The sequence below is a fragment of the Mauremys mutica genome, chromosome 21 (assembly GCF_020497125.1).
Source record: "Mauremys mutica isolate MM-2020 ecotype Southern chromosome 21, ASM2049712v1, whole genome shotgun sequence".
Classification (NCBI taxonomy): domain Eukaryota; kingdom Metazoa; phylum Chordata; order Testudines; family Geoemydidae; genus Mauremys; species Mauremys mutica.
This window is the reverse complement of record NC_059092.1, coordinates 6,014,796-6,032,262: the sequence shown is the minus strand read 5'-3', so window position 1 is coordinate 6,032,262 and position 17,467 is coordinate 6,014,796. Positions and strand designations below refer to the sequence as shown.

The following is a 17,467-nucleotide window of genomic DNA, read 5'->3' as shown; positions in this document are numbered from 1 at the left end:
CATTACCTTCCCCTCCCCATGTGTAAACACAGAGAATGTCAATAATCTGTGACAACCAGAAATACCCTCTACCTACGTATTTCCAGCCTCTTTCTCCTCTTCTATTTTGGTCTCTGTGCACTCTCGTTCTTTTGTTAGCATTTCGATCCGCAGCTGGCAGGCACTGAGCTCTTCTCTGAAACAAACAAAATATCCTTATTTATATTTGGTATGTTTCCCACTCCTTCTCTTGAAGCATTTCTGCTTCTTAGGATCATAGCTGGATCCTATCAAGAGTTTCTTTAGAGGCACTTGTTAACTTTAAAGTATTTGTACCAGGAATTTAGAAAAAAATATAACTTCTTAATTAATTCTGGTTTCATTCAGAGCTCTAGTAGCATCTATGAATGATAATAAATAAAGAGCATTTTTAAAATTTAGCCTCCTCCAGCATATTTGTAATTTGGTTTTTATACTTTTTGGCCTTCATGCAATGTAACATTTAAGATGAGTGCTTAATTTTAAGTACACGTGTAGTCCCACTGACTTCAGTGAAACTATCTATATAATTAAAGGTAAACGATGTTATGCTCCATATAGAGGACCTGATCCAGAGTCCACTGAGATCATTGGAATTCTTTCTATTGATCTCTATAGGCTTTGGAACAGACTCATAAATTGTTATATTGACAGCACAAAACCTGAAGTTTTTATTTATTCAAGTATAGCACAAGAAGAAACAGTGCAGATTTCTGTATGACACCGTGGCAATCTGCCTTAAATTCTGGAGGGACCCCCTTGAGCAGTAAATAGGAAATTCAGTGTGTCTGGCCAGTTTAATCTTTGGCCCCATTGTGCTAAGACTGCCAATAAGGGGGTCTAATTTGCTGCAGTTATGACAGTGATTTTAGTTGATGAGTAGACAGAAGCCCACTAGGAACTAGACACCAGTTCAGGCTACCAAATAGTCATCAGATGGTTGCCTTTTGGTCACTTTTGAACCAGTGACCCAAAGTTAAAAGACTCCATATATGCCTTTATAAATCTAAGCTACCCAGTCCCCCAGACATTTGTAACTGTTCATAGAATTATGTTTGATAATGAAGTACAAAGATTGTTATCCTTGCTCTGCAAAATAATAGCAATTGATGAGGGAAACCTTTCACAGCATGTCACTGTAAAGTAGGTCATATGCAGTTGAGCTTCAAGTGCCGTTGTAAATGGCACTTCCAGTTTAAGAATTGCATGGATATTTACCAATAAAAGCCCCCTTTCAAGGAAGATGCAGTGATAATTATTAGTTTTTGTTTACGATGAAAAAATGTTGCAAGCAGCTGTTGGCCTCTCTACTCCCTGCCATCAACTTCCTGCCACTCCAAGATGATTGCACAATTGGGAAGGACATGAGTTGACATCTTGAGTGCACACATTGGGAGGATAATGACTAAATGGCAGGAAATGTCTAGAAATATTGAGCTTTGCAGATTTATATTTATTTTCCAAAAAAGTTCCCTGAAATATAACAGGAAAAAAAAGCTGAAAACCCTAATACTAAGTTACAACATCTCACTATTCAAGAGCACCATTTGTTTATAAATTCACAGAAACAGTTCATTTAAAACTTTCTCCTCCCAGTTACATAGCAATAGTTCATCAGAATCAAAATTTCCTCGTTACCTTTTTATTATAATTTATGTTCATTTCTGCATAATGTTACAGAATCTGAAACTAACAACTTCTTTTTTTCTAATAATTTGGAATAGTCACTTGAAATATGATAATTACTGAGTCAAATCCCCAGATGGGGATTCATCTGCCCTGGGCCCCAGTGAGCCTAATGCTGCCCCCTGCTCTCTGACTTATTTTGGCAGATCCCCTGAAATCTGTTCATGCCCCTCCCCCCCCCCGGGGGACCCGAACCCCTGGTTGAGAACCGCTGTTCTAGACTGTTGCTTTGACCATGTCACCCCGCTCTTTGCCTCCCTCTACCATCTTCCCCTTCTGTGTTGCATCAAACATAAGCTGCCTGTATTCACTTCAAGGCTCTTTATGTTACGACTGGTTAAAACATTGTTTAGTAATAATTTAGTAAAATGATTGATTAAGGTACCGCTAAGCAAGATTCAAGTTTCACTATATAAACGGGGGTTCAAAAGGAAGTTCTTTGGAACCAACTCCAGGACAGCCCCAAGACCAGAGCTGCCAGACCTCAACACCCTGCCAACCACACCATGCAGAGCAGGAGCTGGAGTCCCCCAGATGACCTGATCCTGACTGGCCATCAAGAAAAGTTCATCTGCCCAGGAGCGCCGCCAGCTTTTTTGGAGCCCTAGGCGGCAGAAGGTCCTGCCCCCAAAATGGCACCCCCGACAGAGGCGGCGGAAGGTCCCGCCCCCGAAATACCAGTGACGACTGCAGTGGCCGGATCTTTGGCCACCGCGGTCGCTGCCCCCCAAACGTTAGCGCCCTAGGCAACCGCCTAGGTTGCCTAATGGGTTGCGCAGGCCCTGCATCTGCCTTATTGGGAGGGGTGAGCATTGTATGCTTAGCATGCACATTCTTTTTTTGGTAATCGTTGTTAAATAGAGGTTAAAGATATTACTGTGTAAGGCTCTTTCACTGGTAAAAGACCCCGCAAACCCACAGAGTGTAAGGTTACACCCTGAGCCCATGGAAGGGAAAGGGTGGTGCTTAAATTAAGAGAGTTATGCCTTGAGCCCATGAAAGGGTAAAGGTGGGTGCCCTAGAGCGTAAGGTTACGCCCTGAGCCCTAGGAACGGGGTAAGGGTGGGTGCCTAAATTAAGAGGGAGCCCCACCTTGAGCCCTAGGAACTGGGTAAACATGGGTGTCCCTAGAGTATGTGAGTATTAGAGAATTTTGTACAGGTAACACCCTGGGCGAACTTGTATTTTGGCACCCCTAGCCCCCCCTGCCTTCCCTGACCCTCCATCCACCCCCCCATCGCCCCAGGCATCTACTTCTTCCCTGGGTTCCCCACCCATACCCCCTGGCTCTCACTGCTTCCCCACACTCCCCATCATCCTTGGGCCTCACTGCCTCCCCCACACCCCATTACTCCGAGCTCCCTTCTATGGCCTCACACCCAGGCCTGTCCCACTCCTTGACCACAGCATCCGCCTGACCACAGCACCCTGAGTGCTTGCCCACATCACCCACCTGTAAGGCCGGCCCTGATTGCACTGCCAAAAAGCAAGCCACCTGGTTTATTTTGCAATTTCTTAGTTTTTAAGAGTAACTAAGTTTTCATTCACTTAAAAAATTAACATGATATTTAAACTATGCAGTCCTGAGGGGCAGAATGGAGGAATTAACAATCAGAATAGACAACAGAACAGCTGCAATAATGGTTCCTTCTTTGAGTTTTCATAATCTCTGCTGATCACTTATCAATCCCTAGGCATTAATTCCCAATGCCAAACACTCCTAACTCACTATATAACTTGCTGATGAAATTTTTCTTGGCAGCTCCAATATAACTTTTGTGATTAACTTGCCTTTTTTTCTCATTCCTTTTGTTGCATTACACATTGTGCATACACAGTATGAGCTGGCCACATTTGATTGTACATGACTGCTAATAAAACATAAAGCAATGGGAAAATATTTTCAATATGAAAAAGCAATTTCTCAAACAATTAAGTCTTGTTCAGTTTCAGAAAAAGGGATTTTTAGTGCTTATAAATTAGGATTAATTCCGTTTAAAAATCCCTAAGGCCTGGTCTACACTAGGACTTTAAATCGAATTTAGCAGTGTTAATTCGAACTAACCGCTCAACCGTCCACACCAGGAAGCCATTTAATTCGAACTAGAGGGCTCTTTAGTTCGAATTTGGTACTCCACCCCGACAGGTGGAGTAACGCTAAATTCGACATGGCTAGCTCGAATTAGGCTAGGTGTGGATGCAAATCGAACTTAGTAGCTCCGGGAGCTATCCCACAGTGCACCACTCTGTTGACGCTCTGGACAGCAGTCCGAGCTTCGATGCTCTGAGCAGCCACACAGGAAACGACCCGGGAAAATTTGAATTCCTTTTCCTTTCTGGACAGTTAGAATCTCATTTCGTGGTTGGACATCGGGGTGAGCTCAGCAGCACCGGCAGCAATGCAGAGTTCTCCAGCAGAGGAGTTCATGTAATCTCTGAATAGAAAGAGGGATCCGGCATAGACTGACCGGGAACTCTTGGATCTGATCGGTGTGTGAGGCGAGGAGTCTGTGCTTTCGGAGCTGCGCTCCAACAAACGGAATGCAAAGACCTACGAGAAGGTCTCCAAAGCCATGATCCAGACAGAGGATACAGCCGTCATGCAACGCATCGCCGCCTGAAAACCAAGGACCCCAGACAAGGCTACCAAAAAATCAAAGCGGCAAACGGACGCTACGGAGCCTGCCACCACTGCCCCACCAGTGACCATGGACTCTGATGATGGGACAGTGTCGACGGACAGTTCCTCGACGATGTTCACGGACGGGGAAGATGAGGAAGTGTTTGTGGAGGACGAGGCAGGCGAGAGCGCTTACAACGCTGGTTTCCCCGACAGCCAGGATCTATTCATCACCGTCACGGAGATCCCCTACCAACCCTCCCCGGCCATGAACCCGGATCCTGAATCAGGGGAAGGAGCAGTCGGTAAGTGCTTTAACCATGTTAACTTTTATTCTTAATATAACAGGAATCTGAAGTGTGTGAGAAGGAGGTCTCTCTATATATGGTGATAGAACAGAAATCCTCCTGGGAGATCTCCACGAAGCTCTCCTTCCGTTAATCGATAAGCATCAGCAGGAGGTTCCTGGGGAGAGCTGCCTTATTGGGTGCTCCGTGATAGCACCCTTTTCCGCGCGAGGCTTTCATGCGGTATTCAGGGAGCATTGCCTCCCTGAGCACGGCTGCATCGGTCCGTGGTTCGTGATAGATTTCACGCAGCATGCGCTCTCTATCTCCTTCAGTGCCCGTCCTCACGGTGATCTCGCTAGGAGACTCATGCATCTAAGTAGTGGAATTACTGTTATGGTGCGCCTGGTCCAAAGTATTTTTAATAAATCCACGGACAGACGGCATAGCACAGACTCAGCATGCAGCTGCGTGATGAGCGTAACGGAAAGCCAAAGAATATAATGGACGCTCATGGAGGGAGGGGGGAATGAGGACGCAAGATATCCCACAGTTCCTGCTGTCTCCGAAAAGTATTTGCATTCTTGGATGAGCTCCAAATGCTTCTAGGGTCAAACACGGTGTCTGCGGTGGGTCAGGGCATAGTTCGGCAATTTGCACACACACCCCACCCACCACCAGAAGTGAAAACAATCCTCTGTTGACTCTTTTACATGTCACCCTATCTTTACTGAATGCTGCAGATAGACGCGATGGTGCAGCACTCAACACCAACATCCGTGCTCCCCCCACGCTATGGATGGCTGATGGTACAAAACGACTGGTATCCGTCCTCATCATCAGCCTATTGGCACATGGGGCAGTGCAAAAGGACTGGTAACCATGCGTACTAGCATCTGTGAGGTCGATCAAGGGCGCCTGGCCCTAATTTTTCATGGTAGATGGTGCAGTATGGCTGGTAACCGTCCTCATCATTGCAACAGGGGGCTGAGCTCCATCAGCCCCCACCCTTCCTGTGTAAAGAAAAGATTGAATTGCCCCTGGACTAGCAGAGGGATGATGGGCTCCTTCATCCACAGTAATTAATGTCCTGCCTGGACTATCATTGCAGCTGGAGGCTTCCTTCCACTCATTTCTCACAAACAAGTCACTGTGTCTTATTCCTGCATTCTTTATTACTTCATCACACAAGTGGTGGGACAATGGTATGGTAGCCCAGGAAGGCTGTGGGAAGGCCGGAATGAACAGGTGGTGTTGTTGCAGGAGCACCCCCTGTGAATAGCATACAGCTCCAAATTTATGCAGGATCGGACACAGAGCAGCTGTGCTATCTGGTTCTATGATACAGTGGTTCTCTAGTACACTTGCCCATAATCTAGGCAGGACTGATTCTATTTTTAGATACCAAAAAGGAGGGATTGACTCAGGGAGTCATTCCCAATTTTTGCTTTTGCGCCCCTGGCTGCTCGGCCAGGGGCACTTATGACAGCACCAAATGGTGCAGTGCAAAAGGACAGGTAACCATGTCCATCTTATTACCATCTTATTACCAATGTATGGTATGGTAGATGGTACAATACGGCTGGTAACCATCTCTGCTGTCATGCAAAAGCAAAAGCATGCTGCTGTGTAGCGCTGCTGGACCGCCTCTGTCAGCGGCATCTAGTACACATACGGTGACATACACAAAAGGCAAAACAGTGTCCATGGTTGCCACGCTATGGCGTATGCCAGGGCAATTCTGGGAAAACGGGCTTGAAATGATTGTCTGCCGTTGCTTTCCCGGAGGAAGGAATGACTGGCGACATTTACCCAGAATCCACCACGAAAATTATTTGTGCCCCAGCAGGCACAGGGGTCTCAACCCAGAATTCACAGAGACAGCCTAGACTCAGTTAATTGTTCGCAAAAATGTATCTTTGCAAGGAATTCACTCCCTGTTTCCCATCTCACAGCTTCCACTGTCTCCAGACCTGCCACAGCATCCCCCTCGCAGAGGCTGGCAAAGATTAGGCGGAGAAAGAAAAAGACAAGGGACAAGATGTTCGATGAACGTATGGGCTGCTACCTAGCCGAGGCGGACCAGCAGAGCCAGTGGAGGGAGACCGTCTCTCTGTACCAGCGCTCACACAGCGAACGGGAGGAGAGGTGGCGTGAGGAAGACAAGCAGGCGACTCAAACAATGTTTGGACTAGTGAGGGAGCAAACGGACACGCTCAGGCGCCTTGTGGATGTTCTGCAGGACCGCAGGAGGACAGAGCCCCCCTGCAGTGTATCTGCAACCGCCCTACCCCGCCACAAAGTCCCATACCCCCCTCACCCAAAATAACCAGAAGGAGGGGCGCCAGAGGCCGTGTAAACTGTCACTGCACCCCAGCAGAGTGCTCAAGTACCCAAAAGCTCTCATACCCTACATTTGCAGAAGTCGTTCCCTTCCGGACTCACACAAGTCCCAATCCCAGTTCCATCCCCTAAGTGTCTACTTAAGTAATAAAAATACTTTGCTGTTAATTACTGTTTCCGTCATGTTTTTTCAAAGAAGACTGTGTTTGAATGGGGGGCGTGGGGAAGGGGGTTGTTAATTGCATAGGACAGTCACCTTTCCCAGGGTACAGACACGGGGGCAGGATCAGCAGCGGGTCACACACACAGTGCAGTCAGTAGGCACCATGGTCGGTATGGGAGGTGGTTTCCAGGTTCTGTGTGGGCGGGGGGGATGTGACTTTGTAGCGGGGGAGGGCGGTTACAGATCTTATACAGCAGTCCTTGTCCTGGACCGCTGAGTCACGCAGCAGAGGAATCTGTATCCGTACTCCTCCGCCACAAGGTCACATATCCCCCCGCACACAGAATTCGAAAAAGAGGGATGGCAGGCTCCGTTGAAAGAAGCATTCCGGCACTGCGGACTGCTCTAGGAGCAGGAGCCTGTCATTCGTTGAGTTTAGAGGCGGTCTTTACATCACCGCACACCCTACCCAGCACAGTCTGCCTCCCAGTTTCAACCCTTTAACGCAAAGTCATGAATAAAGAAACCTTTCTTCAGTAACAATGGGACATGTATTTTATTTTTACACGTGTGTTGGAAGTGGGGGAAACGGGGTGAACGGGGTATGTAACCGAAGAGGAGAGTCAACAGTCAGTGGGTAAAGAAACAGGGGCAGGTTCAGCTTCTCTGTAAAGAAAATGAACAGTCACAGGTCACGCTGCTCGCTGGTATTTGAAGAGTTCCTTGTCGCTGTCCCAGGCGCCTGTATAGGGCTTCATGAGCAAGTGCATTAGCGGGCAGGCTGGGTCCCCAAGGATGACTTTAGGAATCTGCTCATCCACAACAGTTATTTCGTGGTCCGGGAAGAAACTACCTTCCTGCAGGCGTCTGAGCAGCCCACAGTTCCTGAAAACACACGCATCACGAACCTTGCCCGGCCACCCGACGTTGATGTTTGCAAAACGTCCCCTATGGTCCCCCAGTGCTTGCAGCACCATTGAAAAGTAGCCCGATTTCTCATCAGCTGACTGTGGAAGAGGTGGACGATAAAGTGCGAGGAGGAGAAAACGGCGATGATCGCAGCGGGCTCCATGCTTGCAGTGCTGTAGCGTCCGCGCTGTCACTGACCAGAAAAGTGCACGAACAGATTGCCCGCAGGCGCTTTCAAGGAGGGAGGGAGGGAGGTTGTGATTGACGGTTCAATGACGACACTTACCCAAAACCACCCTCGACACATTTCTCCCCCCAGCAGGCATTGGGGGCTCTACCCAGCATTCCAATGGGCAGCGGGGACTGCGGGAACTGTGGGATAGCTTCCCACAGTGCACCGCTTCCAAAGTCGACGCTGGCCCCGTGAATGTGGACTCAGAAATTCGAATTAGTGTATTTAGTATGGATACACAAATTCGACTTCATAAGGTCGAATCCACAAATTCGAACTAAGTTGATTCGAAATAGTCTTGTAGTGTAGACAAGGCCTAAGTGATGGTAAACTCAGGGAGCTTATTTAAAAGAATCGTGGCAGCTCAGCCACAAAGACAACAGCAACACATTAGTGGTTTTGAATATTAAATGAAATCCTGAAAATATGTCATTAGTGAAATATGAAGGCAAAATGCAGTCCTGATTTTAGAGGTTTCAGTAGACCACCAAACTCTGAATTATCTACTTGATGTTCCCAACAGCCAGTTGGGTCAGTGGGGTTGCTTAGAAATAACTTAGGGAAGCATCTGTCCATAGTCACTTGTATTGAAATCCTCATTTTATTAATACTCATCACAATTTGTTTGTATCCTGTTTAACTCTCATGAGTCCTGCACTCTCTTTCAGCCTTATCCATTTAAAGGGAGGAATTAATGTTGTTATTTATGTATAGGCCTCAAAGAGCATTGCCAATGTACATCTGTTTCTGACATTAAACTTAAGGGACAAATCTTCAGATGATGTAAATTGTCATAACTCCACTCACATCAGTGGTGCTATGACAGCTTACACTAGCTGAGGATCTTAGAGGAGGCTATTTTTTTCTGCCATTTCCTCAGTAATTCCTGTTGATTTTAATAGAGGTTTAAAATCAAGGAAGGATTTGGCACAGATAGCAGCAATGGCTAGTATATGCAACTAATGTCCTGAGTGTCACACAATGGATTTATAGTATGGACTTATAGCATGGGAGTTACTGAGTTTGTATCATATTGCTGCCATTTCTTATTCCTGATATGTAAAATCAACAAGTGTCTCTTTTGAACTATTTATATGATTTAGTATGGAGAAATAAAAATTGAGAATAACAACTGAGTCTGTAACATGCATTTATCTTCACAAAAAGGGACACTGTCAGATTAACATTCCTTTAAAAAACAAACCCCCACTTGTGTTACAAGTTATGAACTCAAAGTGAATTTTTTAATGTCCAATTTACTTGTCTCTCAGTTTGGACAATGAAAAGAGACTAGTAATGTTCATTCTGGATTATATTCAAATTAACTTTCTGCATTTACATCAATAGAGTTACTGCTTTCAAGGTTTTACAGAACCTAAGAAGAACAGAACCTATATTTGCATCCGACAGTTCCCTTACAGCCTTGATCCTTGTTTGCAATATATCTGTTGTTGGGATAAATATAGCTTTCACCAAACAATAATACAAACTATGACAAACAATAGTTACATCAGGAATGATATCCTGGAATTTGATTTTTGTTTGGGAGGACAAAACAAAACTATGGTATATCTATACTGGTGTGACAGCTGAACCCCATGGCTAAACACTAACCTTGCTTTTTCAATGGTAAGATCCTTTTCTTTGGCTATGTTGTCAAGCTGGTTGAGATTTCTGCGCAGGTTTAATATCTGAACTCTTTCTGCATACTTCATAGTCTTTTTATTATTGTTATTACCATTGTTCATGTGGCGCTCCTGGATTTCCCTTTAGATTGAAGAGAAAAAAAAAGACTTCCACTGTGACAAGTGATTAACCACTGTGACAATGTTCAGGCATTTAATAATTATTTGGGGTTTATGAATACACACTTGCACTCTTTTTCCTTCAGTTTTTAAAATTAATTTTCCATCAGGAGTATAAATGTACAGTGAGCATAAAAAACAAAACAAACAAAAAATGAACAAAATCACCACTAAAATCCTTGTTAGACAGATGTAAGCCAGAGCCAAACTTCAAACTTGGGTAGCTAATGTTAGGCACAAAATCCATATTTAGGGAACTAAATAAGTGACCTGATGTTCAAAGATACTGAGCATACACAGCTCCAGTTGACTTCAGTGGGAGCTGTGTGTGTTCAGCACTTCTGAAAAAACAAGACATTTATTTAGGCACTTTTAGGCCCCCAAATTTGAAAATTTTGGCCTGAGCCTGTAAAATTCCAGATTCTTGGACAGTAATTCAAAGCCACCAAGGGGACGTTTCAGACTTCTTTAAAATGTATTAAAAGCAGTAGATTAAGGGGTTCATGTCCCACTGAATTAATAAACTATTGGATGTTGTCATTCAGGTTTCATGAAATGTATAGAGAGAAGGGGCTGGTGGGTTTTTTTCTTAATTATTTCAATGTACTTTGAGTTTTAGTGCTTATGGAACTGAGAAAGTATAAGTCTGGCTATAGCTAAGCATATGTGATATGCAAGTTTCCTTGTGCAAACAGGCTAATGAACCTTATTCCCTGATCTTTATCACTCCTGCTACCCTCTTGCCAGGTCACTCCTGGGCAGAGATTAACAATCTTGTCAATCTGGGCCTAAGATTGCTTTGATCAATGTGAAGCAGCACCCCCATTGGATTATGTTTAAACCACCAAACTCATTTTCACTTGTGACCTGTGTTAGATTTTTTAACTGTGGTCTACTGAGATTTTAGTAGTATATTAATCTGCTGTACTGCCTATTTGCAGACCCAAAGTAGCATTAGTACAATTATACTGATGCCTATCTGTTCAACAACATGTGACCCAACCCTGGTGTTCTTACACAGACAAAAGTCTCACTTACTTGCAGATCCCAATAAGTTCCACGTGATAAATAGGGCCCAAAGTTTGTCTGCATCTTACCATTACCGTCTATACCTTGTTGCTTTCCATTACTAGAACAGCTTTGTCAGAAAGGCCTACAATTCTTACTTCCTATAAAGAAATCCAGTGTATTCTTGAAGTTGCGATAAATAAATCTTCTCCCACAAAAAGCAAATTAATACCATATAAGAAATTACCAGCATAGTTGATGACTGAGTATACAAATTACTCACCCACTAGAATCATTGTCCTCTCCAACTCCTTCAGAAGCATCCTTGCTTCTGATTTTATCCTCCTCCTCTGACTCTTCTCCAAACTTGTGTCCTAACAAAAATTAAAGAAAAACAAGAGTTTAATAAAGATACTTTGGACATTAAAATGTACATTTCCTTCCAAGTCAAAACATGACAAGCAGCATGGAGATGACATCTTAAAAGCTTTATTGCTGTGTATGATCAAAAACTTCTCATCACAAAATACACTTGAAAGCAATTTTACACCTGGGAAATAAAACAGACAAATGCTCTCCACCTTCATTACAGAGCTGTCATTGGCAATCAAAAATAAGTGCTATAAGAAGAAAGTTTGTATTAGCCAAATGGAATTCAGGATTTATGGATCATTGATAGGTTTTGGCAGGCAGTATAATAAAATACTGTTCACCAAATACTAACCTATTCTACACTGCATGCATTTATATATTTTTCATTCTTCTAGCTTGCTGCAACAATAATAGAATAATTTATCACTAAATATTTATGTGGTCTCCATGTACCAGGATGATGATGAAAAAATAAAATGCTTGCCTAAGAACATTTTCATTTTAAGGTCAGTATCAGCACTGCACTCTGAGTAATGGGTAATAGGGCACGAAAATCAAAAAGAAAGTTGCATCCAGTAAAATATTTGTATGCTCTCCTTGTGTAAGAACAGGTTTAAAAATGTCATTAAGATGATGTTTAAAAAAGTGAATGGTACAGGGAATAACGTACAGATTATCAAGGGGTGTGAAGTTCGGTTTAAGATTGTATGGCGTAAGTACAAAGGGACTACACAGTCAAACCCTGATTAGTGCAGTCAGTATCTCTGTGAGCAACTGTTTGATTTGAGAAGTAGAGGTACTGGGGATACACAGTGACAGACTAGATTCTAATTAGGTACACTAGTATAAATCTGAAGTAACCTCATTGGAGTCAATGGAATTACTCTGGATTTATACCAATATAACTAAGATCTCAGTTTGACTCCAAATCTGTTGTATGGACTGTACTGTATTATATTGTCTCAAAGAGACAAATGAGTGAGTACATTAATATGTCAGCATTTGTAAATTAACAAAATATTTCACCTTTACCATTTTGCTGGTTCGCCACATTCCAGAACTGATCTGTTACACTGTCGTCGTCATCTTTTTCTTGTTCCAAAAATGGTGTAGCAGCTGTCTGTTCCTTTTCACAAATATCAAAGAACTCAATATCTTCCATACTGGCAATTCTTTTAATAGAATTCGGCTACCAGAGAAAATAATTGCTGTATAAATATTCCCACTCCACACACAAATGCTGCCTATATTTTGAGATGAATTAATCACAGTTGATCAAGCAGATATTTCATATATGTGAAATAATTGGCTACAATTAAACATTTAATTACTAGCTGCACAATTTGAGTCTGGATTTTAATGGATCTCTTAAAGAGAAAACTAGGCCATTTCCAGAGTATTTTCCTATCATAATAAGGTCAACAATGACGTAGTGCTTCCAAACACATTTTTACCCAGTGATTGAAACTGCTAGTTTTGTGAGAAATGTCAGGTGTTCTATATTAATTCATTTTTATTAATATTCAAAAATAGAATTTCATTCAGCAAGCTATTTATGACAATTGACAAGAAAACAGATGTTTAGCATAGGTTTGTTTCATTTAACAAAATTATGTACAAAAAATGTATCAAGATAAATCAGTTTAAAAAACATGGAAATTTACCTAACAAACACATCATTTAGGTAATATAGGGGCCAAATCCAGTTCCCAAAGAAGTATATGGGTATGAACAGAAATAAAGCAGGGATATTCATAGGGCATGCATCTATCGTGTCCAATACCTAACATCTATAGGATGCATAAATAAGGTTCAGTGTTACAATCTTTGTGAACCCAAAACATCCTATAAGTCAGTGAGAAGTTTCAGTCCACAAGTATTGCAAGGATCAGATTCTTAATGTTATGATAGAAACTAGGAGCCAGAAACTCAGGTGGTATAAATTGGTGTAGCTCCATTGTCTTCAATGGAGCTATGCCATTTTACATCAGTTGAGAATCAGGGCCTAGAGTTGAAAAATAACAATTAGGTCATTTTACCCAACTCCTTTTATATACAAAATTGTACCCTAAAATGTACAAACTAGCTTTATGCTAGTGCACCATCTAGATACCACACACTGGTTACTTAATCTTTAATTGTAAATTTCCCTGCTTGAATATAAGCCAGGGAGCAATTCCATCAGAATTAAAACCTGTGTAAATGGGTTCATCAGGTCCATCAGAATCAATACAGTTTGTGTTTGAATTACTACATAACCAGTAGAGAAAACAGTCTAATTAGTGGCATCAGTAAAAAGTATGTCTATTATTATTTGTATTATAGCACTCTGTAAATTTTTTTTTTTAAATCAGGTATTTTATTACTGTTTGGATGCAGCATATTAACGTCTGAAAATAAAACAACAATTAACATTCAACAGACAATTGTGGATTTTTAAACAAAACAAATCTGGCCCATTGTTTCACAGAGAGAGCAAAGTCTGTTTGCACAGTATAAGAGCTGATATTTGCTGACTGAATTTGTCTATGAATTAAATATGAAAGAAAGCGGGAAAGAGGGTCAGACTCCCAGTTATGATCATGCATGTGACTGAACCTTAGGAAGCAAAATTGAGGTGAAGAGGGAACCAAGGATAAAAGTTCCCATTTTCAAAAGTGACTTAAGCACTTAGGGTCAGATTTATAAAGATATTTAAACATCTAAAGATGCACAGAGGTGCCTAGTGGGAATTTTGAAAGTGCAGAAAGAGAGTAGGTGCCTAACTCCCATTGAAAATCTTTCTTGGTGCCTAGCTGCATTGTTAGGTGCCTAAATACCTTTAAAAAATCTGGCCCTAAATGCTTATCACATTTGAAAATGGGATTTAGGAGCTATTGAAAATTTTACCCCAACAAAACAGCACCCAAATTCAATAAAAATGTCAGGGTGAACAATTCACGGTGAAATATTATATAATATAAACTAATACCAAACTAAACAATGGCTTAACATATCAAGGGGCTGAACACTCTGGCCCCAATCCAGCAAAAAGCACTTAAGCATACATACACATTGAGAAGGATTTGACACCTTAGTGCTGGTAAGTAACTTGAAAAAGCCTCAATGCTACTTCTATAATATTAGAACCAAAAGGTCTGCAGCCTTGTTCAATCCAGCCCTCTTAGGGTATGTCTACATAGCCAGCAGCAGCGAGCCTCACAACCTGGGTTGACAGACTTGGGCTTGCTCTACAGTGATAAAAGTAGCTGTGTAGATGTTGCTTCTCAGGCAGGAGCTTGGGCTCTGAAGCCTACTTCCTTCCCCAGGTTTCAGAGACTGAGCTCCAGCCTGAGCTGCAATTTCAAAGCTATGTCTACACAGCTTTTTAGTGCAGTAGCATAAGCCCAGTGAGACTGAGTTTGTTGACCTGGGCTGGGAGACTCGCTGCCCTGGGCTGTGTAGACCTACCCTTATTCAGCTAAAATACTATTACATATGCAATGACAAACAAAACAAAACAAAACAAAAAAACCCTGCCAAGTGTGACTTGTTTAATCAAGGAGCTACAGTAGCTGAGACACTGTAAGCGTTCAATATGATCTGTTTAGTCACACAGATAGTATGTGTGTGACATTTTAATAACGTACATACAGAATTTGCTGTGTGACATATTTATTCACAGATATAAAGTAGCTGCAACAGGTTTTGGCATGTGGTTAGCACGCTGTCTGAACACTTTATAATTTCCCTGGATCCATATAAATATTACAGTCCTATCCCACTGGTTCTGGTACAAATATAAAAATAATCCTTCCTGTTGTTGATACTTTACCAGAATAGAGTAGGCTCAGTTTGAGTCGCTTCCTCATAACCTTTGTTTCCGACACAGTTCTCTCACTGTTACCATAAAATACTTCCCCAATGTTGATTAAATTGACCCAAATTCAGTAAATGCCTTGTGGCATTCACTTGGAGTTATTACTAGATGGTACAGCATTAAGACTCTATTCACACAAAGACTTATATGCTTAATTTTATTGCACATAAGTAGCACCATTGATTTCAACTGTATGTGCCTAAGTCTTTGCAGGATTGGGACGCAAATCAATTTGAGTTAAATCAATATAAGCCAGTGTTAAACCCACTTAAGGGTTTTGTACTGGTTTAATTAAACTAGTTTAAAGCATACCTTTTGTTAAAGTGGTAAAAGTTTGTGTGTAGACAAGGACTTATTAAACAGGCATTGTGCTGGGAAACTATGCTGGGGTAGTGGGTGGGTGAATGGCACTCTCCTTGGTTGCTCCTTCAGCTGGGCATGCAGCCCCTGGGTCCATATAATCATCAGCCAGAGAGTATGGGTGGAATCCACCAAGCTACTTAGGTGCCTAAACACAGATTTAGGTGCCTGCATCCCCCACTGCAATCCACAAAACTCCCACCAAACTCTGTAGGCGCCCAATCTCACTTGGCACCTGGGCATGCACACTGCTCCCTCACTCCACATTCAAGGTAGAAGAAGAGGTGGTCATGGTGCCCACCTTATAATTTTAGCCCAGTGGTTAGATCATTCACCTGGGATGTGGGAGACCCAGATTCAATTCTCCCCTCCCTGGCAGAGAAGGTGAAAGAATTTGAACAGGGATCTCCCACTTCTCAGAAAAGTGCTCTAACCATGGAGCTATGGGTTAATCTAATATATTTTTTTATTTATCTAAGTGAAAGAGTTTCAACAAGAGAGAGTGACTGGGCCGGACACAGAGCGAGAGAGAGAGATTGGGGAAAGACTTTGTAGTCCAGTGGTTGGGGCACCCAAATGGGGGGCAGCAAATCCTGGGTCAAGTCCTCCTCCTCCAATCACTCTTTGTCCACAGTGGAAGAGCTTCAACACTAGAGACAGAGGCAGCCCCACATCAGAATATCCTATAGTTCAGGGGTTAGAGCACTCTCCTGAGAGGTGGGAGACCCTTCCTCCCTCTTTGCCAGGGGGAGGAGGGGTAATTGAACCTATCTCTCCCACATCCCACAGAAATGCTCTAACAACTGAGCTAAAAGTTATAAGGTGGGCAGTAGCAACACCAGCTCCTCCTCCTCTGGATGTTTTTGTATGTAGCGAGGCAGACACCTCACTCTTTCCCTCAAGAAACTACATAGGTGCCAGAGACAAGAGAGGGGTTCCCATTTGTGCATCACTAGCAGAGCTAGGTGCCTACCTCTAAGACAGGGGCAGGGCTTAGCTAATCAGCATCTCACATTGGGTAGGTTAGGCAGAGAGCTGCCTAGTCTGCTGGCTTTTGTGGATTGTGTTTCCCAGCACCTATCTCACCTCATTCATCGCATAAGGAACCTAGGAACCTAACTCAGACTTGTAGATCACAGTATGATTCCTGTGATTTTCCAGGTGCCTAACAGTTAGGCACCATGACACTCAGCATTGCAATGCCTCAGTCCTTTTGTGGATTCCACATCATGTCCCTATCCCTCTACAATGGACCATGAAGAGCCCACCTGTGTCATGTGAACAGTGTATGGAGTTCACCCCTGAGCAGATCTCACAACACCCCACCTTCTCACACAATTAAAGTAGTGGAGTTTCCATGGCCCAAACCAAATGAAGCTGGGAAAATTTCACCCTCTGTGAAAAGAGAAACTTGTGCTTCCCAGATGGGAGACTATGCTATATGTGGCAATGAAGGATAATGGGGGAGGGGGGGGTCTGATCCAAAACCTATTAAAACCAATGGAAAGTCTCCCATTAACTTTAATTGGCATTGGATCAGGTCCTAACTGAGCAGCAACAAGAAATTATTTCAAAGAGAGACCTAACATACACCATAAGTACAATAATAACATGGATAAGGATTAAAAACAGTATCAGCACTTTACTATAAAAAATTAGCATGATCTATTTTTATACCATTGCGTGGAGGGGGATAATGCACAAAAAATGATCATGTTTGTACAGAAGGTTTAAAGAGTCACTGACACTTCATGGAAAACTTTGAAAAAACATTCTGCTTAGAAACCATTCTGTTGCCATGGACT

General features: G+C 42.7%; 1 protein-coding gene across 5 annotated transcripts in view; it reads right to left on the bottom strand.

The window, feature by feature from the left end:
- The window catches only part of CFAP74 (cilia and flagella associated protein 74), a 97,926-nt gene that overhangs the window by 78,335 nt on the left and 2,124 nt on the right, over window positions 1-17,467 (bottom strand). For 4 of the 5 annotated variants that reach the window (XM_044995848.1, XM_044995850.1, XM_044995846.1 and 1 more), the window contains exons 2-5: window positions 12,470-12,632; window positions 11,355-11,445; window positions 9,873-10,025; window positions 77-175 (exon numbers count right to left, since the gene is read on the bottom strand). In XM_044995848.1, the coding sequence (XP_044851783.1) occupies window positions 77-175; window positions 9,873-10,025; window positions 11,355-11,445; window positions 12,470-12,605 (479 nt within the window). In that variant the 5' untranslated portion in view covers window positions 12,606-12,632. The remainder of the gene's footprint in view (window positions 1-76; window positions 176-9,872; window positions 10,026-11,354; window positions 11,446-12,469; window positions 12,633-17,467) is intronic. The other variant, XM_044995847.1, reaches the window with a different exon arrangement.